The sequence below is a fragment of the Vitis riparia genome, chromosome 8 (genome assembly GCF_004353265.1).
Source record: "Vitis riparia cultivar Riparia Gloire de Montpellier isolate 1030 chromosome 8, EGFV_Vit.rip_1.0, whole genome shotgun sequence".
In the NCBI taxonomy this organism is placed as follows: domain Eukaryota; kingdom Viridiplantae; phylum Streptophyta; class Magnoliopsida; order Vitales; family Vitaceae; genus Vitis; species Vitis riparia.
Genome location: NC_048438.1, coordinates 17,831,290 through 17,852,280, shown reverse-complemented (window position 1 = coordinate 17,852,280; position 20,991 = coordinate 17,831,290). Strand labels below are relative to the sequence as shown.

Here is a 20,991-nt window from a genome sequence, read left to right as displayed (position 1 = left end):
ATTCCCAGAATATCCGACCTACATAAGGTTGGCCCAATGACCCTAATCCGAACTTGATCAGGCTATTCACGTGTCTATGCATGCTTGCCAAGCAAAATGCAAATATCGTAACTTTATAAAAAATGATCGATGAGAAAGTATTTCTCACGTTCATTTTTCCACTTCATGGTGCTGATATGATATAATCATCTCTTCATATTTTGTCGTTAAAACAATTTTATAATTTATTTATATAAATAAATAAAAAAATTTATCGAACATTTTCACATTCAAATATCTTTCTCCTTTCATTTATTTTTAATCTTTAAAATCACAAATTGTGAACGTAGAGTTGTGCCTATTCTAAGAAGTCCAGCGAAACCTTCCGTCGCATCTATTTGAAAGAGAGAAAGAACGAGAAATAATAAAAATTAGCCGTTGGAATCAACAATGTGATGCTTTTGGAATGCTGTAATCATGAATTCACAGCAAGACACCGAATGGGAGTGGTGGTTAAATTCATTCTATTGTCGCAGCTCCCGCCTTCGCTCTTGGCCATCTTTCGGGCTGCATCTTGGTAATTTCCATCTGCAATTGTTGTAAGCCGACCAAACCCTAGATTAAAATGATGGGTTTTGGTCAACCGTCGACCCAATGCAATTGGCTTTCTTTTGGACAACAAGGTAGGGTTTCGGGCAAAAGATTTTATGAACGGATCCAATTATTCTATTGCGGGAATGAGAATCAAAGATCCTTTACGGTCATCTATATTCACTTGTCGATGCTGTTTGGAATGCCCTAACATACTAGATGAATTTATGACAGGTTGTACAGAAGATCATGAGTCCCCGGAGGCTCCAGTTTCTCTGTTTGGTTATTCAGACGACACTTACTTCATAACAATGAATACAATTTCTCAGCTTTGTAGAGAGGAGGCAGAGGTCGATTCTGTCCAAGACAGTTAAATTGAGTGGTTATCCTCCACCATCATTTTTCTTAAGGTCAAATATTTTGCAATATATATCCCATCTTGCAGTTTAATTGTATATTTATGAGTTTAACATTATCATGGAATCTAAGATTTGGATGTGAGAATTACAGGATATATTGAAATGTTAATAAGATTGGTTCCACCGGAATTAGAAGAGATGTCCATTTATTGAAATTAGGAACTTTGAATTAAATTGAACTATGGTGACAAAATAGCTTCCCTCCCTGTTTAAGAACATTCTAAATCCCCGACCGGCAGTATAGTTAGATTATGCTCAAAAATTCTTATAATAAGAATTGCAATCCTTGAGAAACTTATGCCAATTGAATTTAAAATTTGGTAAGTCTCATGAATTATATGGTACTTTGTTGGGAGTAGGGACTAGGTACTTGCTATTATTGTGTTTGAGGCTGGCATTATGTATTTATGTGTTTACATTTTTCTTTTATATTTGTTTTCCTTAGTTCAAGGGAATAAGCAATGTGTAAATAGTAAAAACTAAAGGTATAAATGAGCTAATTGAGCTCAGTACTGGGCAATTGAAGCTTTGGTTGGTTGAAGCTGGATAACTCTGGAGCTGAGCTTGGTCTTAACATTTATCCAAGCTCAGCTTTTCCTGCACAAGTTTCTTTGATCTTGTAGATTTGAACATGTTGGAGCTTGTTCACAATCTTGTCCTAATCCAATTGGCTCATGTCAAGTCCCAACACTTTTGACTTTTCTAATTATAACATTTTTCATGTCAAAATCCATCCATCCAATCGCTCCAAGCTCTACCATTACAAATTAGTGGTGATAACATAATCCAAGATCCTATTCAATATTTCAACATAATGACTATTTTATTTCTCAACCGGTCTCTTAAAGTGTTCTGTTTGGGAAATTTTTAAATTACAACCCTCTGATAATCATACCTATTTTTAGTCTAATCACACTGAGCTTGGCATGCGGAAGCAATTGAACTTGAAAGTTCAGGTTAGGTTTGGCTTGCATCTATGGTGAACAAGCCAAGCAAAGCTACTTACAAGTAGCTTTCTTCTAACACAGTTGAGTCACTCTCTCTTTTATCACCTTCCTGAAACCCATCATAAGCTATATGCATGTATGTTTATGAGCAAGCTGAGTCAAGCTGCTCATGAGCTGATTTCTTCTAACACAGTTTGTATTACTTAGCCCTCTGTTTTATCACTTCAATGGTACTCATCATAAGCTCTGCACATACCGTTTTTATCAATGCTTGTGAAAAGCAGATTACAGTTCATTGCTTATGACGTTCTGTATAAATGATGTTTGGAAACTTTGGTATTTATGTGTCATATGAGGGCATTTTGCATCAGAATTTTTTATGAAAATGTGAGAGAAATTCTGTTTTATCCACTACCTGCCCATGTCCTATGCCTTTGCTGGTGCTCTGCATTCTCTTATTTTCTATTATCTTTAATTAGCCTTTCCATGCATGTTTTCAGGGAATGGAGACAATACAAATAGAAACAAAGAATTATTTAATTTGCTTCTGAAACTAAAGCCCTCAACAAAAGGATGTTGCTAACAGGATAAACTTACCTCAATTTTCAGAAGCCACTGTTCGAAAGGTACATGATAAGAGCTTATTTAGGAGTTTGAATCTTCTCTGCTTCATTTTGTTTTGCTCTACTTGTCAAATTTCCAGAAATGGTTTACTGCATACCCTTCATCCCCCCCCTTCTAATAATTTTTTTTTCATGTTGATGCAGGGAGATTATCTAGGACTACAACATCTTTGGAATCCAGGTATTATGATTGGATTTAGGTTTTGAGTCGTGCACATTTGGAAACAAATAGGCTGTAAATTTTCTGAAATTCTCTGATATTGCAATCAAGAGTTCTTTTTGGAGATTTGTGTCATGTGAGGCTGATAAGAGCATCTTGAGATTCCTTCTTATTTTCATATGAATTTTCAAGCCATTAGAAAGTTGAACAATGTTCGTGGTTTAAAATCAAACAGCTTGTGTGAATGGTTGGAAATCAATACATCACATTGCCTAAAATCTTACAAATGCAAGTTGCTTTTGTATAATTTGGTTTGGCAAATTGAAATATTCTTTTTTCTTTTGGTGAGTACATTGAAGATTGACCAGGTACCTTATCTATCTTTAACTGTAATGGAAGCCATCATTGTAATTATTGCATATTGCTTCTGAAGTGGTTTGTTTTAATTGATCATATCTTTTTTTTTTCATTACCTTTCTCCTGTGACTCTGTTCCCATCCTCCCAAGTCTGCCTACCTTCTGGGACCATCCTGATTTTATGATTGTGTTCTAAGGCCCTATGTATTTCCTTAAAACCTATAAAGTCACGCTTGCCTGTAAGTGATGTTTTAAATCAGTTAACAAAAAGCATAAATTTTGATTAGTGTATTCCTCAAGTGCCTCGATCTTTTCCTTTGACTCCCAAAAAGATCTTTGCCCTTCAGGTGATACTCTTGCCATTTAACTCTTCTAAAGTAACTTGAGGGAGACTTGAAGGGCACTTGGGCACCTTGAATATTATATGAGCTCCGGGGTTGTTTGGTGATGGTTCTCCCAGTAGGTTTAATGGGAGCATTTCATCCAGGCTTCTAACTTTCTAGGCTTCTTAAAATATTAACTTTAGAACATCCTTCAAGGATACTTCCCTTGTAGACCTGTTTTTTTGGAGTGGCTTCGAATCTATATGGAAGATTGCTACCCGTCCATGATGGACTTTGTTGAATGGTTAAGCTCTAAGGCATGGTTGATGTTTTTTGTGTATCCACTCTCCTTGTTTTGGTCTTTTAGAGCCCTTGTGTATTCATGTATGCTTTTATGTGCCCTTTTGCTAACCACTGTTACTATATCTAATCTTTACTCATCAATTTTTTTTTTGCACTTGGTCCTAATGAGTCAGTCTGATTTACGTAGATCACAACTCTTGTTCTCATGCTTAAGTGGATGATGGGATTTGATGCTTCCCATTGTGTGATTTGACCCTAGAAGCAGGATGGCCAACCAATATTGTGCTGCTTCTAGAAGCAGAACACTGTATTTCGTCTAGAGAATCTCTTACTTGTTCCAGAGCAATTAGCCTTGCATTCCAAAAGGATGGCATCTCAATGTTCTCCTTGACACCATTTTGGCCTTCTCGCCCAAGAAGTTTGTAAAATGGCCGACTTTGGCTTCCTAAAAGCTCTGGGTTGTGGCAACTTTCTACTCTTCCTGAGGTGTCTTGTCGTACTAAAATAGCTTTGAGCGTCTTCTAGAAGGGATTCTGAGATGCAAGTTACTGGGGTTTCAAGGTGCTCGATGCTTTTAGGGACTTACTAATGCTATGATGGAAAGATTGGCAAAAGTTTGAACTTGTTACTAAGGCTTCGTGAATGTATGGTTCTGTAGTTGTTTATTTAGCTAGGATTAGAGTAGGATGCCCAGGTTTTCTTTCTTCTTTTCTTTTCATTATTTTTCCCTTTCTTTGTTTTCTTTCCCTTTCCTGTGAAGAGTGTGGAGACCTATTTTGGGAGGGGGATTGACCTTATCCAGTGTCTTTGATGTTGTAGGGAAACATGTGGCAACTGTTTTTCCTTTTGCTGATTCCTCTTTGCAGTTATATGTATATTTCAAATATTTTCTTTCTTTTCATTAAAAGTATGAACCAAAAAATCTGGTAAATTAGAACTGTACTGTTGGTGTTAACAGAGTACGCTTGACAATCAATTTGGTAAATGGGGGTTCTCTCTGCAAGTAGCTGGAGTCAGCTGACCATATTCTTATTTATTCTGAGTGGACATCCAATTTATGGTATTTTCTAGGTGGCTTGGACCCTTCCTTGGAAGGCTAGAGAAGTTCTATTAAGGTGGACTGGCTTTTTCATGGGTCAAGGAGAAAAGTGTTCCTGTTTTTCTGGACTATTTGCAAAGAGAAAAATAGAAGAATTTTTTAAGGTTCTGGGGCATAAAATTCTGGAGATGAAAGGCATGCTCCTTGCTGGTTTGGGGTGGAGGGAGGAAATAATAGTTGTGTGTTGGTAGATATTTTGATAGTCTGCATATGGGGTAGGCAACGATGGTTTTATATGCCCTTCCCTTTTACCTTTTAATTGTGTTGCGCCTTGCATACTTCCTGTGTGCTAGTATTGCATCCCCTTTTTGTTAGGTTGATTTGTTAATTCAATATATTCCAATATGCTTATTAGAAAAACATGACAATAGCTCTTGCTTGGGATTATGATGAGCTTACTGGGAAGTTCTTCATACCATTGGTGAGACGGTAGGAGCTGTGTTTCCGTTTTCTGTGGACCATTTGTTTTAGGAGATTTTCATGCCTATAAAAAAAAGGCTGTGTTTCCTTTCATTAAAACTTTTCATATTTGTAGAAAGAATTGGGACATTTTACTGTTGATACCAGCAAGTAAGAATGATAATGACATTTTCTTGGAAAAAATGGTCCATGTTTTTCCAACTTTGGTTGATGGTCCATGTTGCGATGTCATGTTTTCTGAGGGTTTATGCTTGATATCTATCTCCTTTATTGCATCTGCCAACTGTGTGTGGCTTCTTTCACCATCATGATGTTTGTTGCACCATCTGGATGCCTTGGAACAAAGCGTGTGAAATTTCGATTAACAATTTCATGGGCCCCAATTTTACTGCACAATGGTAGTCTTTCTTTCTTTCTTTTTTTTTTTTTTTTAAATTTTTTGGTGGACTGAATTATTTAATCTTTGAAGGAGATTTTTGGCTGCATTTGAGGGGATAACTGCAGGATGTGAATACTGCTGTTTTTGGATTTCTTATGTTGTACTTGAAACATGCTTTTATTTAAAGCCCATTGCTGATTCTTATACATGCTGGAATATATTATACACATGAATCCAGATGTAAATTTGATGGTGCCTTTTAACCTTTTTGTGTCTTTGGTTTCCCTCCCAGTGCTTTGATTTGTATATATTAGAATGTCTCTTCTTAGATTTTGTTGCAGAAAAGATTTTGTCCTCTACATTGGAGGTTGTGTTTGGCCATTTGATTGATATCCTAAACTTCATCAAGGGTTTAACTGTCGTATCGATTGTGAGGAATTTATCTTCCGTCTTTTGTCTTTATCCCTTATTATCCCTGTTTTTAAGAGAGAGCCGTTTGGTGCCCCCTTTTTTTATACGTCCTGTGTACTTTGGTGTGTTGTTTTGTTTTGTTATATAGGGTTTTGCAACTTGCTTGTTCGCCATTATGTTTTAATATTTTTTCTTTGATAGGCAAATAGAAAATTAGACCAAGGTGACGTTTTTGTTCTTTTTTGTTTTTACTTAAATCTAAATAGAACTTAATTTAATTTAACTATAAATTAGTATCGAGTATTAACCATTAAGTTGTTTGTTTTTTTATTATTTTATTTTTGTTGGGTATTAAGTATTAATAGGGTGAGGATTATGTTGAAATTATGTTTTGGTTGTTTCAAAAAATTATATTTAGCATTAAGTAAAAAGTAAAATATTTTGGTTTTTTCTATTCAATAAAAAAAAAAATTAAATAAGTAATAAGTAAAAAAAAGTTCAAAATAAATCATCTAAAGTTTAAAAATAAATTGTATTTAGCATTAAGTTAAAAAGACAAACACCATCTAAGAGTACTTAACGAAAATGGGTGCAACAAAAGGAGCAAAAACCTGCGAAAAAGTACAAAAACCAATATAGAAAAGGCCAATATGAGCTAGACTTAATCCAAACCCTCAAAAAAATTCATTGAGCAGAGGTCAATCCCCCAAGGGATCTTGCCCAATTGTAAAAGGAAAATGTGACCTTCAATATTGAAAACCATTATATAAAACTCTCACTCTCTGATGAACACACAGCTGAGGGTAGAGAATCATGTTTGTTGTTGTTCTCAGATGTAAACTCATGATGTTTTGCCATCCAAGAAAATTGCTATTTCCTTCTATCTCTTAACCTATGGTTTTACTCCTATAACTCTTTGACGACTTGTGAAATAAACAGTTCGATAGTTCTAAAAATAGAAGATAGATATAACCTAGAGCTACCACTTTAGGATAGTTGGAACTTCCCTCTAGTTATATACGATGAAAATGATTGATCAATTTCAGAATAACTCTTCATCACTTCAGAGAATGCACAAGGAAAACACCTTTGAGAAAGATTTGGAAAGTCCTATTGTGATTTGGAAAATTTTTGAGTCTGGAAGGTCTAGTGACGTTGGGGTGGGGATGTTGAAAACGTGTTTAGCTAAAAAAAATAGAATTGAAAACTCAAGCCTAGAAACCAAGCCTCTCCTCTGGGATGAAGATGCTTGTAAGTTCTGTTGATGTGTGGTTTCAGTAAATGGACTGCATGTGGTATAATTCTTCATTCCTATCATAAGATTGTTTTATGATAATATTATTAATCATTACATTTGAAAACTCACTATTTTCTAAACACTCTCAGTCATGACTCCTGAGCTGCTCTGAGCTTTTAATGTTATCATAATCAGCTTGCGATTAAAGCAGTGGAGAAACATCCTTCAAGAAACAGGGCCCAGCATTTTTCTATGCGGTTCATTGATGGAGGAGGACTCGGTTCTTACTGTCGATACTCCGTTATCAAATACACCTTTCGTAATGAAGCCGTCCCTGAACCAACGGGGGATGCCATCCATCCGTGGGATATCTGAGTTGAATCAGGCAAAAAATGGAAATAGTATCAAGGTAAAGCCTTGGTAATTCCAGTACTACATAAATATTTTCTTCTGTTCTCTCTTTTCTTGTTGCGGACCTATGTGATGATGATGATTGAGGACTTGAACTTGTATCTGCAAACGCAGAGGCGGCTTTGAAGAGAAAACAAACAACAAAATCTAAATCTGGCCATAAGAAAAGGCTGAATGAAGCAGAGTTGTGCAGCCATGCTTTGTCTAGTGGGTGAACGTATTTAAAGGATACAATAATCAATTAATCATAAGGCGGGGAACTTCCTAAACATGAAATATAATTTTGTTTAATAAAAATACCTTTCATTTTTCCTTTTTCTCATTTCACTTCAGTGCAGGGTAAAAATGTAAAACTGATATTACCTTATAACAAGTTTAGATCGATATTTTCAACGATCTTAGTTTTTTTTATGCCTTCACTTATAATTTACTATTAAATTCTAAAGCAATATGTAAAATAATCATTAATAATACAAAGGGAATGTAGAGTGGTTTTTTTTTTTTTTTTCTGTTATTATTATTTTTATATAAGTTTTTGGAAATCGGATCCTTTATACAATTTTTGGACGAAGTAGAAGACAAGAAACAAAATTACTTTTAAAAACGACATGTTGTCTATTCAAATACTAAAATGTTATTTTGTATACTTATTATAACTGTTACTAATATGTTTATAAAAAGTGGTCCTTCAACATTAATAAATTTTATAGATTGAGTGGTTTCTTATGATGAAAGAGTTGTCTTTTGCATATCCTTTTGAATAGGTTTTTATTTTTATTGTAAAAGGGTAAATGTTATTCTTCTTTACTTAAGAAAAAAAAAAAAGGGATTTAGGTTTTCTTTTTAATTTTAATTAAAATCCTGCATTAAAATTTGTCCGTAGTTAGAAAAGCAATAGAATTTATTATTATTGTTAATGTGTGTCTTAGAGCTAGGCTTATCAGCATCGGTGTAAGAAACCGACGAACACCATGCACGACGTACGGGAGGGACAGGGAGCAAGTCCTTGGTCAACTCACCTTAATGTATGGGAAATTTTATGCATGGCGAGTGGTGGAAGATCCAAAATCAAAGCCACCGAAGTCTGAGTCTCATGCTCTCAATCACCTTGGTCAAAATCTCTTTTTTCTCTCTCTTCACTACGTTGCGCCAGAGAGATGGAAGGGAGATCCAAGATGAACTACCATGACTGAGGCATCGAACAGTTCCTAACTCCTCTCTCATTCATTTATAAATGGAAAGTAACATCACTCCTATGGCCTTCAAAGTTAAGCTCAGACTGAGAAGACAGCAATGGAGATTTCACAGAGATTACTTTTACTCCTCTTTAATCTCTCTCTGTTACTTTTGGCTGAGTTAGTCAATGGGTCCACTGACACTCAAAGAAAGGTATTTACGCGCGTTTATCTTTCTTTAACTTCTGTTTGTTTATCATTTAGTTTTATTTTTTCCTTTAATTTCACTGTACATGCGGTGATTGATGAATATATACTGGGTTATGACGAGCAATAGCCATATATCGTCTACATGGGAGACCTTCCTAAAACTGGAGCTGTCACCGCCGCAGACCACCACAGCCTGCTTTCGGCAGTTGTCGGAAGGTAATCACAATTTCTTCATCCCGTCTAACTCTTTGCATTTGTTCATGTTTTATAATCTGAGAAGATAAAATGCTTTCATAAATTCTCTTCTTTTTTTTTTGTCAAAAATTAGATGAAATTTTAATTCATATTATTATACGTCTCTGTTTATCAGTGACAGAATGGCCAGAGACTCCACAATCCACAGTTATGGAAGGAGCTTCAATGGTTTTGCAGCGAGGTTGTTACCACATGAAGCAAAGATTCTCTCTGGTACATAATATGTTTGGTTTCAAAAAATTTAAAGGAAAATATAATGAAAATATTATTTTAAATTTATTTCTTTTATTTAAATAATATTGTATAAGCATTAAATAATTTAAATATATATAAAATTTTAATTATATTTAATTTTTTATATATATTTTTTATAATAACCAAATATTAAAAAATTATTTTCTTCAACATTTTTGTTATTTTCTAGGTGCTTTCCTATGACTAAACATAGCAAATAAGAACATTTTTCTCTTTGATCTTTCTTTGTGATGCATGTTATTTTACAGAGAAAGAGGGTGTTGTATCGGTGTTTCCAAACACTATGCGCAAACTTCACACGACAAGATCATGGGATTTCTTAGGAATGCGTGAAAAGATGAAGAAAAGGAACCCCAAAGCAGAGATCAATATGGTCATTGGTTTGCTAGATACAGGTGGTTTTGAATTTTCTTGTGGCCATAAGAAATTTTTTTCTCAAGTAATTAAAAATGTGTTGATGTTCGTTTTCGGTTTCTTGTTTCAGGAATTTGGATGGACTGCCCCAGTTTCAAAGATGAAGGATATGGGCCCCCCCCAACCAAGTGGAAGGGCAAATGTAGCAACTCCTCAGGCTTCACTGGATGTAACAAGTGATTAAGCATTAACTTGATTGAGCTACTTTTTCAAATGGGCACAAGCCACACTTGTTTCTATATTTATAAAGAAAACATTGCATGACATGCATACTTCATATGTGAGATGAATTCAGGAGAAGCATTTTCCATTAGTTTCCACAAAATCTGAGACATGAAGCAATTTATTGGGAACTATAAAACTGAACTGAAAATCGTGTCAAATTTGATAGGAAGATTTTTAAAAATTCATGAAAAACTATGAAAAATATTTGCAGGCAAGTAAGTGAAGAATCCGGAACTTATTGTAAAAAAGATTTGGTAACAATTCTCTGATCATTTTATGTTCCCTTTGAATCTGAGTAGAGATGAATCTCTTTCATTCGGGTTTTTCCAAATTTATTGGTTGCTCCCACACATCATTTTGCTTTTCTAACAGCCTGCAATTTTCTAACTTGGCAGCAAGGTCATCGGCGCAAAGTACTATGATCTGGACCACCAACCCGGTATGTTGGGTGAAGATGACATACTATCACCGGTCGACACGGATGGGCATGGCACACACACGGCCTCCACGGCTGCTGGAATAGTAGTAAAAAATGCCAGCTTGTTTGGCGTAGGTAAAGGGACAGCCCGAGGAGGGGTGCCATTAGCACGTATAGCCATGTATAAAGTATGTTGGTATACTGGCTGCTCTGACATGAATCTCCTAGCGGGGTTTGATGATGCCATTGCGGATGGGGTTGATGTATTATCAGTGTCCATTGGGGGAACTGTTGGACCATTTTTTGAAGACCCCATAGCCATTGGAGCTTTTCATGCCATGAGAAGGGGAGTCCTCGTATCTAGCTCGGCTGGGAATGATGGGCCTTTGGAAGCAACCGTCCAGAACGTTGCGCCCTGGATACTGACTGTAGGTGCTACTGGTCTTGATAGGGAGTTCCGGAGTCAAGTTAAGTTGGGCAATGGCATGAAAGCTTCTGTAAGTCTCTGTCTCCCTCTCCCTCTCCCTCTCCCTGGCCATTGCTCAAGCCTCGTGCTAATTTAATCCTTGGTTGTTTGTAGGGAGTTTCAGTGAACACATTTTCACCAAGGAAAAAAATGTACCCTCTAACTAGTGGAACCTTAGCATCCAATTCCAGTGGAGCATACTGGGGAAATGTCAGGTATGAATAATAAAAGATGTATCATGTCTATAACCAAATCCGAATGATCAGTTCATTTATCATTGTACCAGTAGCTTTACTCTCTCAGTTCCGTTAAACTTATAAACTCAACGTGATGGCAGTGCTTGTGACTGGGCTAGTTTAATCCCAGAGGAGGTGAAGGGAAAGATTGTGTACTGCATGGGAAATAGAGGTCAAGATTTCAACATCAGGGACCTTGGTGGGATCGGCACAATCATGTCGCTTGATGAGCCAACAGACATTGCCTTTACCTTTGTCATCCCATCAACCTTTGTCACCAGCGAGGAAGGAAGAAAGATAGACAAATATATCAACTCTACCAAGTATGTTTGGTTTCCCATTCAAATGATACTGAATAAAGAGTAGAGACAATAGTGGCATGCTATAATAGATCATAGACTTACTGTTCTTATACACGGTAGATCAGATCTATTTATGTTTCCACAAGGAAAAATGGCATGAGAATTGGACTCCAACCAACCCTGAACCATTGTTTACTACTGGGCATTCTCAGTTAATGGAAATTACCGAATAGTTTAACTAGATCAAACAAGTAAAATTTAGATTTATTCATTAAAATCATGGATTTTGCTCCATATATTGACTGCATGGAAAAACTACAGAAAGGCTCAGGCAGTTATATACAAGTCAAAAGCTTTTAAAATAGCTGCCCCATTCGTGAGTTCTTTCTCATCTAGGGGACCCCAAGATCTCAGTCCCAACATCCTCAAGGTGAAAAAATCCTCTCCACTCTGCTCTTTCTCCTCTCTTCTCTCCTGTGTCCCTACTACTAATGAAAACTTCAATGAACAGCCTGATATTGTTGCACCGGGGCTGGACATATTGGCTGGTTACTCAAAGCTAGCACCTATATCAGGGGATCCAGAGGACAGGCGGTTTGCAAATTTCAACATTTTAACGGGAACATCTATGTCTTGCCCTCATGTAGCAGCTGCTGCTGCGTATGTTAAATCCTTCCACCCGAAATGGTCACCGGCTGCAATCAAGTCTGCACTCATGACCACAGGTGAGACTTCCTAAATCCCCAACATGACGAAATTGAACTTGAAGATACCTCAGTGCATCATCCTTAGGCATAAATTGCCCTTGATCTTGTATCAGCCACAACTCTGAAGATCAAGGACAATGCGCTAGGATCAGGCTCCGGTCAATTAAACCCAAGAATGGCAGTGCACCCTGGCCTAGTCTACGACATCCCCACAAGTGGATACATCCGTTTCCTGTGCAAGGAAGGCTATAATAGCACAACCATCGGTCTACTCACAGGTGGAAAGCAGAAATACAAGTGCTCCAATTTCAGGCCTGCACTGGGATCAGATGGTCTCAACTATCCTTCCATGCATCTCCAAATTAAGGACCCAACGGCTAGATTCTCAGCAGTCTTCTATCGAACAGTAACCAGTGTAGGGCATGGAGCCTCTGTGTACAAGGCAACTGTGAAAGCAACCAAGGGTCTTTCAGTTAGAGTTGTTCCCAATACTTTGTCATTTCAAAAGGCGCATCAGCGGAGGTCTTTCAAGGTTGTGTTGAAGGGAAAGCCTAACAACTCTCGGATTCAATCAGCATTTCTGGAATGGAGTGACTCTAAGCACAAAGTCAAGAGTCCTATCCTCGTTTACCGGCAGTCAATTTAGCTAATATTTTGGTTTCTAAGGTTTTCCTCCTGATAGTTTGATCATTACCAACAGATTATGTAGCCTTCAATTTAGCATTCTTTTGGTCATTTCCCATTCTTCCCATATTGTAATTTAATCTTTGATTTCTTAAAATAATCTCTTCCGGCCAGACTATTCCCATATTCAATAAGCCAAATCGTCACACAAAATGTCCATGCACCCAAGATATCAAAAATCATTACTATATATTTAATTCATGAAAGTAAATTGTAACACTTTCGTTGACACATTGAAAAATTATCAAAAAACAATAACCCAAAAAAGCAGCAATAGGTGTGCTAATCTCAAATTAATGGTTCTAGAACAATAAAGAGAGACACCACTCACTAGAGGTTTGAACTGATCCAATCCATATTTCCACCCCTTACCAGAGTTTTGCCAAAGCATTGGGAACTGATCCAAGAGATTATAATCATAGCTCTTAGCCCAGACATGGTTTATCATGCAATGGAACTGTTCTCTAACTACACCAGGAAACAAAAATAGCATTCACATGATTTGGCATGATGGTAATCAATTCATAAAAACTTTTGTGTATGAATCTCAAACTTATTTATAACTTTTAAATGTAAAACAAGGTACAAGGTACAAGGTACAAGTTACAACAAAGAGTTACAAAACATCCCGAACATCAGCATTTCTCTCTTTCCCCTTCTTTTGCTACCCTCTCCAGCTCAAAGTCTTGCAAAATGGCAGCAGTTCTTACTGTGTTCCGCAGGATATACCGTTCAGAACAATAGATAGCTCTTAGATATTGCTCTAACCTAAATCCCAAAACTTAATGCTGTTGTTAACAACTCTATATACAAACTACTGAAATTCTCCAGTCACCAAACACTCACCTAAAAGGAAAGAAAAAAGTCTCTAACTTATTCAGAGAACAAATACAAAGCCAATCTATTCTCTTTCAGAGATATAAAATTGACTTAATCTCCATAACCTCTCTTTTTTCAATTAGCTCAATCTCCACAAGCTCCTTCATATCCAAGGGTTAAGCATTTGCAAAAATGTGGAGAAAGTATCATACCAAATCAAAACCTCAACAGTGCATCCGAACACGTCCATGAAGGTTTTTTAGCTTTGTGAGCTCTTTCCTCCTCTTCCTAGCCTCTGCTGCAGCAACTGCATCCACCAGTCTCTTACTTGAACAAATGACTGGTTCTTGATTCTTTTCTGAAAAAACACTTACAATATGACCACCTTCCCCATTGTCTATGTAACTTGATTGGAGCTCACCCTCGTGTTTGAAAGTAATGGCAGATTTTAAGGACATCAGTGGTGAAGGATTGAGGATCATTGCATTAGAGTGAGATGGTATATGATGAGCATCTGGTGAAAATCCATAGGAGAGGTCATGTACATTGTTAGCTGGTATCATTCTTCTATGATGAGGTGTTATGAGATGACCATCCGGTAAAAATTCAAATGAAGCCTCTTGAAACTTGTTAGCAGGTTTAGTTTCTATACCTGATTTATTTTTTATCAATGAACTAGCACTGCATTGACTATTCACTGCATCTTGTTTATCCTTCAAGTTGAGAGAGGGCGGATGGTGGAGTCCATTTCCATGGTTGGGAAGTGGAAAGAACCAAGGGCAAGGCAGGATATATAAAGGAGTTCTATAGGCATCAATGTTGGGATTTTCTCTTTCATCAGGTACAGCATGGGATGCAAAGGCATTTTGGAATCTACGTTCAGGTGAAGACCAGAGAAATGGCGTAAATGAAGGTTGGTTATATAAAAGCAATGGACAATTTGTAGATGGAGGAATAGATGTCATTTCGTGGCTTGAGATAGACTCTGGAGTTTTCTCTTCCTCAGGCTTTATTATCTTAGCCACCTGCAAAATGGGTGGGAGACATTGGATATTTGAGAACTATTTTAACATTAAACATATCTTTTATGCCGAACATGTATTACCTGTGCTTTTAAGTGCTTGTTTTTGTTCTCCAAAGACTGAAACTCTTTCATAGCTAGCTCCTTTTCCTTTGAGTATAATTGTCCCAGATGTGAATAAGTTCAGTAAAGTTGAATGTTCTAAGAAGTTTAGAAAAACAGAGAGAATGGAAAACATTGAAAATAGAAAAGAAAAATCGGAGAATGGAAAAGATTGAAAATAGAAAAGAATGAAAAATCACTATTGAAAATAATGCTTTGGGTGAAAGATAAACCAACATTTTTTGGGAGTGGTAGTACCTACCCTTTTCAAAGTTTCATTCTCCAATGATAGATCAGCAGCTTTTCTGCTCAATTCCTCACACAAAGCCTAGAAAAATACATTATCGAAAAAAGATCAACTGAAAGACCTCAAATTAAATAGAATAACAACGATGAAAAACTAATTTCCCAATGCACCAAGATAGTTCATCACCACAACTGTAATGCACCAAAGTAGAACAGCAATACTATTGTTCTTTTATCACTAATATTGAAGATTTATGACTAAAAATAGTTTTTCATCCCAGAATTGCAATACACCAATTAGTCATTCTAAAAACAAAAATCAGTACCAATACCAAAACCTAAAAATATGTAAACTAGTAAAGCAAAAAGTCATAGATTTGACAAATGATCTCAAAAACAATGATATCAAAACATAAACAAATGTTAACTAGTAAAAGCCATACTCTAATCCTCCAATAAATGAAAAGGACTCAACAAATATAGTTTACCTGCCTACGGCGAATTGTCTGCCTAGCTGATTCTCTGTTTGCTAATACCCTGCGCAATCTCCGTGCTTCCTTTTCAGCCTGAATAACAAAGCTTCATTTGAATATAATGATCATAACATTGCAAAAGAAACAGTTTGATTCTTTCGGTACCTCAGTCAAATTTTGTCTCAACTTGCCACTATGATGGGGTGCATAAGTTGTGGTGCACATAGGACTTGGTTTAGCAAATTCATCATCTGTCTCAGTCTTTGTTAGAAATACATTTCTGTCTATCTTTCTACACTCTTGTTGAACCACTGATTGTTTATCCTGCTGCTATGAACAAAATAAAAACTACATGGATAGTGTGTTCTTGATTTATGTAAAACATATAAAACTTGCCGACAGCAAGACAATAGAATGATCACTCAATCCAATTAATAGTAACCAAAAGAGGGATTTCAAGATTAAGCATGTGCTCAGCACAAGTCTTATTGTCACATATAGGATCTAAATTCAAATCAGAGTGCACTCTCAAAAGCCTCAATTTACATCAGAATGACAATATTTGAACTAGACCCATGCTGCGAGTTGTTTCATGCCATAAATAAACCCGAACACTCAAGAAATCTGTTGGACAGGCAGATTCACATCTCTTACAACCGACGCAGTCTTTTCTTCGTGACATGGATTCAATTCAAAGTTTTAGATTCAATCCGAAGCTAAACAAGGATATTATGTCATAGAGTTCTCTTTATAATACGTTAATATGTTTTATAACATTTGTTACTAGTTATTACTAAGATATTCTCATGAAAATACACTAGAATGTTGACTTGCTTGATGCTTGCAGGGAAAAAATCAAGTAGCTATAGATAATCATGGCAGCTTTTGGAGATTTCCAGATATGTTACATTTGGTTGGAGAGGTTTCAAATTTCAATTTTATGTCAAATCCCTAACTAAATATAACTAATTTATTCTTTACTTCCAATTATGTTGGTGCAACATAGAAGCATCTTGCTTATGATTGAATCGTAATCAACTATAGGTACTCGAATCTTAGTCAAATTAAGTCAACTGGACCATATACTCCACTATAATTGAAACTCACATTTTTTTGGGTTATCAAAATAATAATGGCAATAATTGAATCTCATATTTCAGGTGTCAGCTCTGATTGATGTAGCTAAAGTGGTTTTGTAATAAAATTTAACTGATCCAAACTCAAAACTGTAATCTGGTCCTACAGTCATGTTTTCTCATCAACATTTCACATGGATTGTGGAGATCTCTAAAATCAGGAATCATGAAAAATAAAAAACAAGAACATCAAAATAAACAAATATGGTGCCCAGCTTTGTATACAATAGACACAAGCTAAGTTGCTTTAGTCAGATGATCAGAAACGTCAAACTCTTCGTTTATAAGTCTCAGAAAGGCCAAACTCTTCATTTATAAGTCCCTAAATCTTTTGCCCTGGTTCCATGTCAACATTTTGCTTCTAAACTCATTGGGTTGAACAATAAGCTTAAGCCTAAAGTTATTTTCAGCTGTCTTTTATGATTCCCCTTCAATTTCTTATTGTGTCAAATCAATAAGTTTCTACACGTAATGTAAAAGCCAGCTCCATTATCTTATAATGTATTTCAACCTATTGTATGCTGCACTGCTGATGTAAAAGCACCACATTTTTATTTCTCCTCTAAGTTGGGTGTTTATCTATATGAGGAGGCTATTCAAAAAGTTATTTTACTAAGAAATAGGAAGAGTTTGTACACATTGACTGCGGTATAAAAACCATTACCAGTAAACAAAAGGTCAATTTAAGTTACCAAAGGAAAAGACATAACATTACCCTCAGCAGAACTTAAACTGAGGACAAAGTTATACACAATCCGATTTAGCATGGCTATATTTAGGACAGCCAAAGGGTTGTGGAACTAAATGGGATATCCAGATTTGTAAATGAAATGTGGTATTATTAGGACAAGTTTAAACTGAAAATCACTCTATTTCTAAACAATAATATAAGTTTTTAGAACAAAGGAAAATGAGGAATACAATTAAGAAGAGGAAATTTATAGTCACTTCTCTTCTTGATCAAAAATTAGATTTTTCCCTAATGGATTCCCACAGTCAGGAATATTACAAATTTAACACCATACTCTTGAATAAAAGAATACACTTTATTAATCCATAAAAATTAAAATATAATAAATTAACTTTATTCATAAAGCAAAAGAGATATTCATGACAGAAGGCTGTTATGAGGGCCAGTAGAAGGGATGTCACAAGGGCAAGGCTGTTATGAGTGCCCAAATGCAAGATTGAATTTTAAAAATAGCACTATTTGATTGCATGTGCCAGTCAAAATTAACAGAGTAATACATATTAACAAAATATGAAGAAAGAATATGCCAATTAATGTACACACAGTTTTGGGGAACTCAAGCCAACATCTTTAGACAGGATTGATGTTTGGCTCTCATAAAACGACATGGCACATGGATCAAAATACAAACAGTAAAGATTAATAAAAGCAAAGTTCACAGGAAAAAATTCTCTGAATAACCTTTTATTATCAAATGGAAAGCACTTAAACTCTAGTCCAAAAACTAATATAGCATTGATCTTTCAGTTAAGTGAAAAAGATGTTCAGAACATCGATAATTTAAATGCACTCTAGTTAAAATCTAGAAAAGAAGACTCTAACCCTCGCATCTTTGATGGGCTATGATAATATTTTAGTTGAGGAGAGTGGACAGTGATGAACCATTTAATCTAGAGAAACCAGAACAAGAATAAAAGAACTTGCTCCCCCCCATGAATAAATATTTCATAGTAGCCTCATTAGACCATAATCTTTGTTGACAAATCTAAGTAATAGATGAGAGTATAAACAGAAATATGGAACTACAAAGATAGATACTAAATCGTTAGCATCACATAAAAACATTCCTCTTAGTAGCTGTTGATTTGGTTAGAGCTTTGTAATAGTCCATCTCTTGGATTCCTTAAATGGCCAATCACCCTGCCAATAGCTTGGTAAAGAAGTCTCATTTAGTGTCTACTGTGGGGGAATATTTTACCATCTTCACTTGTAGTCTTGTATTTAGCTCACTTTTCCTTCTCTATCTTTTATGTTTAGATTCAAATATCACTCTTGGGAGGATCAGTCATCCTTAGTTTTGTATTATATCATCCAGTCCCTATGACATGAAGTGTTTGTTTCCAGTAAAAAATGAATTGAAAATTATAGTAAAATTAACCATCCCAAATTTACACTTGAAATACTCTTAACTTATGGATCGAACTTTTTTTTGGGGGGTGGTAATGGTGAGGAAGGGAATGGATTGGAATAGAATTGGCATGCGTCAAAAATGGAGAGAAGACAATATCACTGGCACATCCACCAGGAGCCCCGTAAGTCTTGGGAAAGTTCTCTAATATGGTTTGAATTATATGATATCCAGAACCATTTCAAAGTTTCCACTTAAGTAAGCTATTTCCATAAACATTGACCACGTTGGATGACAAAATGGATCAAGGGGATGATGACAGCATGTGCTAAAGTATAAGAACAAGAGCCCCTCCTGCAAACTAGGATGCCCCTGCTCCAATATTTAACAAATTGATGTTATCAATTGAATTTGATGGTTGGATCTTTTTTTCCCTCAAATTTTCCTGGCCACCAAACAGAGCATTTTACTATTGAGTTACAACTTACAACTTTGTCACTTCCATGGTTGACCAAATTCTGAAACTTGATACTATAAATCACAGTACCATTCAAACTTTAGCTTACTGTTTTTGGTTGCCCCAATTTATCTTCTACAAGCAATTTCCAAATCTTAATTTTTTATCACATAAAAAATCAATATTGCAAATATATAATATGTCAACAAGCAGAAAGATTCGACTGAGAGTAAGATCAGGGAGAATCTGCATAAGGTAAGCGCATACAAGCCCTAACCAACCTCGGTGAGATCCGAAGAGCCAGGAAACAGGTTATCCGGGTTCTTGAACTCGTCACTCGGTGGAGACTCGCTCTTGACTCGCTTCCTTCCGCGTTTCCCTTTACTCCCCCATTTTCCTCCAGATTCAGCCCCATTACTCTCACTCTCACGCATCAACGACTGCGCCAAATCTGCCAGTACTTCCGCCGCTTCCAGCTCAATCTTCACCAGCCGATCCGCTCCCTTAATGTTAAACCTAGATGCCGCCGCCGAAGACCGCGGTCGCGACGATGATAAAGAAGACGAATAATTCGAACCGGAGTGTCTCTCCTCATCCATGACTGGGACACTGGGACACTCCTCCGACTGGGTGCGGGCTAAGGAGAGGAGAGGAGAGTCCACAGATAATCTCAGGGTGCCACGTGTCGTGCCAGATCACAACAATGTCTTTGCTAATTCTAGCGCATGTATGCGAGGTCGCCACGTTGGCAATGCGCACGTGAGAGGTCGGCTTAGCTAGGCATTTTCATGATACACCGCGTCGGTGTGAGTGTGGACACACGTGGTTTCTTCCTCCAATTGACACGTGGGGTTTTGCTGTTGTGCTCCTTTCCATTCGATTATGCCGGGTCGGGACTGCTCGGTGAATACGTGGAAGGCGGATGACCAGAAAGGGATGGAAAAATCTTACCCATATTTAGAGATAAAATATCTTTGACATAAACTTAAATGATTTATTACCAAGTGTCATCTATAAAATGGGTATTGCGGTGGGTTGGTGGGTGCTTGTGCTGGTTGCACCAACCAGCTTGCCTTCTTGGTACTCGGTGGCGAATCTGGCGATTGGTATCTGGTAAGTTAAAACTAGTGTCATTCATGACTCTGGTGTTGAGTCTGTATGGAGGAGAAATTTTTTACCTTCTAAGCAGAAGGAGAACAGAAAATTGGGAGCAATCATGTTGAGGTTGTTATTTTTTTTTTTTAACACACTAATTAATTTTTATAAAATAATTAGTATTTTTATTTTTATTTTATATAATTGATTTTTTAATACTAAAAATTATAAATTTGGCAAAATTAAACCAATTTAAAAGAAAAATAGAATAATTCTATTACATATTTTCACAACCCAAAAAAAAAAAAGGACACATTTTCTATTATTTATTTTTAAAATAAAAAACTTCCATATGAAATATAATCTCTTGTAAAAAAACAAAAATGTATCTTCTATCACTAAAAATAAAGGTGAGAATTTATGTCAGTGGATTGTATTCATATTGTATTATGTTAAGGTATTTTATTTCATACATCAATTAAATTGACTTAGCTTTTATATAAGTTTATAAAATTAATATTTTAATTAAATCTATTA

At 36.1% G+C, this 20,991-nt stretch overlaps 2 protein-coding genes across 5 annotated transcripts; one reads left to right on the top strand and one right to left on the bottom strand.

Moving 5' to 3' along the window:
• Positions 1–346: 346 nt before the first annotated feature.
• LOC117920201 (subtilisin-like protease SBT4.15) lies at positions 347–13,119 on the top strand. Its single transcript, XM_034837589.1, has 16 exons — positions 347–662; positions 805–980; positions 2,437–2,562; positions 2,704–2,740; positions 7,444–7,657; positions 8,589–9,048; positions 9,172–9,260; positions 9,415–9,512; positions 9,803–9,949; positions 10,039–10,144; positions 10,589–11,108; positions 11,192–11,292; positions 11,415–11,636; positions 11,937–12,045; positions 12,127–12,340; positions 12,436–13,119. The coding sequence occupies exons 6-16, from the start codon at positions 8,953–8,955 to the stop codon at positions 12,966–12,968; spliced, it is 2,235 nt and encodes a 744-aa protein (XP_034693480.1). The 5' UTR covers positions 347–662; positions 805–980; positions 2,437–2,562; positions 2,704–2,740; positions 7,444–7,657; positions 8,589–8,952; the 3' UTR covers positions 12,969–13,119.
• Positions 13,120–13,538: 419 nt separating this feature from the next.
• Positions 13,539–20,019, bottom strand: LOC117920202 (DNA-binding protein EMBP-1). 4 transcript variants are annotated; one of them, XM_034837592.1, is made up of 7 exons: positions 19,641–20,019; positions 15,833–15,997; positions 15,683–15,760; positions 15,211–15,276; positions 14,931–14,996; positions 14,478–14,850; positions 13,539–14,339 (listed from the first exon to the last, which is right to left on the bottom strand). In XM_034837592.1, the coding sequence occupies exons 1-7, from the start codon at positions 19,956–19,958 to the stop codon at positions 14,050–14,052; spliced, it is 1,356 nt and encodes a 451-aa protein (XP_034693483.1). In that variant the 5' UTR covers positions 19,959–20,019; the 3' UTR covers positions 13,539–14,049. The 4 variants fall into 4 exon arrangements, with proteins under 4 accessions (XP_034693483.1, XP_034693481.1, XP_034693482.1 ...); XM_034837590.1 differs by having other exon boundaries at positions 13,539–14,850; positions 19,641–20,016; XM_034837591.1 differs by having other exon boundaries at positions 13,539–14,850; positions 15,833–15,994; positions 19,641–20,015.
• Positions 20,020–20,991: the final 972 nt, after the last annotated feature.

What these genes read in the sequence shown, in the direction of transcription:
- LOC117920202 (XM_034837590.1), bottom strand. Translation starts at nt 19,958, where the DNA reads ATGGATGAGGAGAGACACTCCGGTTCGAATTATTCGTCTTCTTTATCA. An exon ending in AGACAATTCGCCGTAGGCAG is followed by an intron (nt 15,277 to 15,682) that starts GTAAACTATATT and finishes GTATTTTTCTAG; the next exon opens with GCTTTGTGTGAGGAATTGAG. An exon ending in ACAAGCACTTAAAAGCACAG is followed by an intron (nt 14,851 to 14,930) that starts GTAATACATGTT and finishes CCCATTTTGCAG; the next exon opens with GTGGCTAAGATAATAAAGCC.
- LOC117920201 (XM_034837589.1), top strand. Translation starts at nt 8,953, where the DNA reads ATGGAGATTTCACAGAGATTACTTTTACTCCTCTTTAATCTCTCTCTG. An exon ending in CCACTGACACTCAAAGAAAG is followed by an intron (nt 9,049 to 9,171) that starts GTATTTACGCGC and finishes GACGAGCAATAG; the next exon opens with CCATATATCGTCTACATGGG. An exon ending in TCAGTCCCAACATCCTCAAG is followed by an intron (nt 12,046 to 12,126) that starts GTGAAAAAATCC and finishes TTCAATGAACAG; the next exon opens with CCTGATATTGTTGCACCGGG.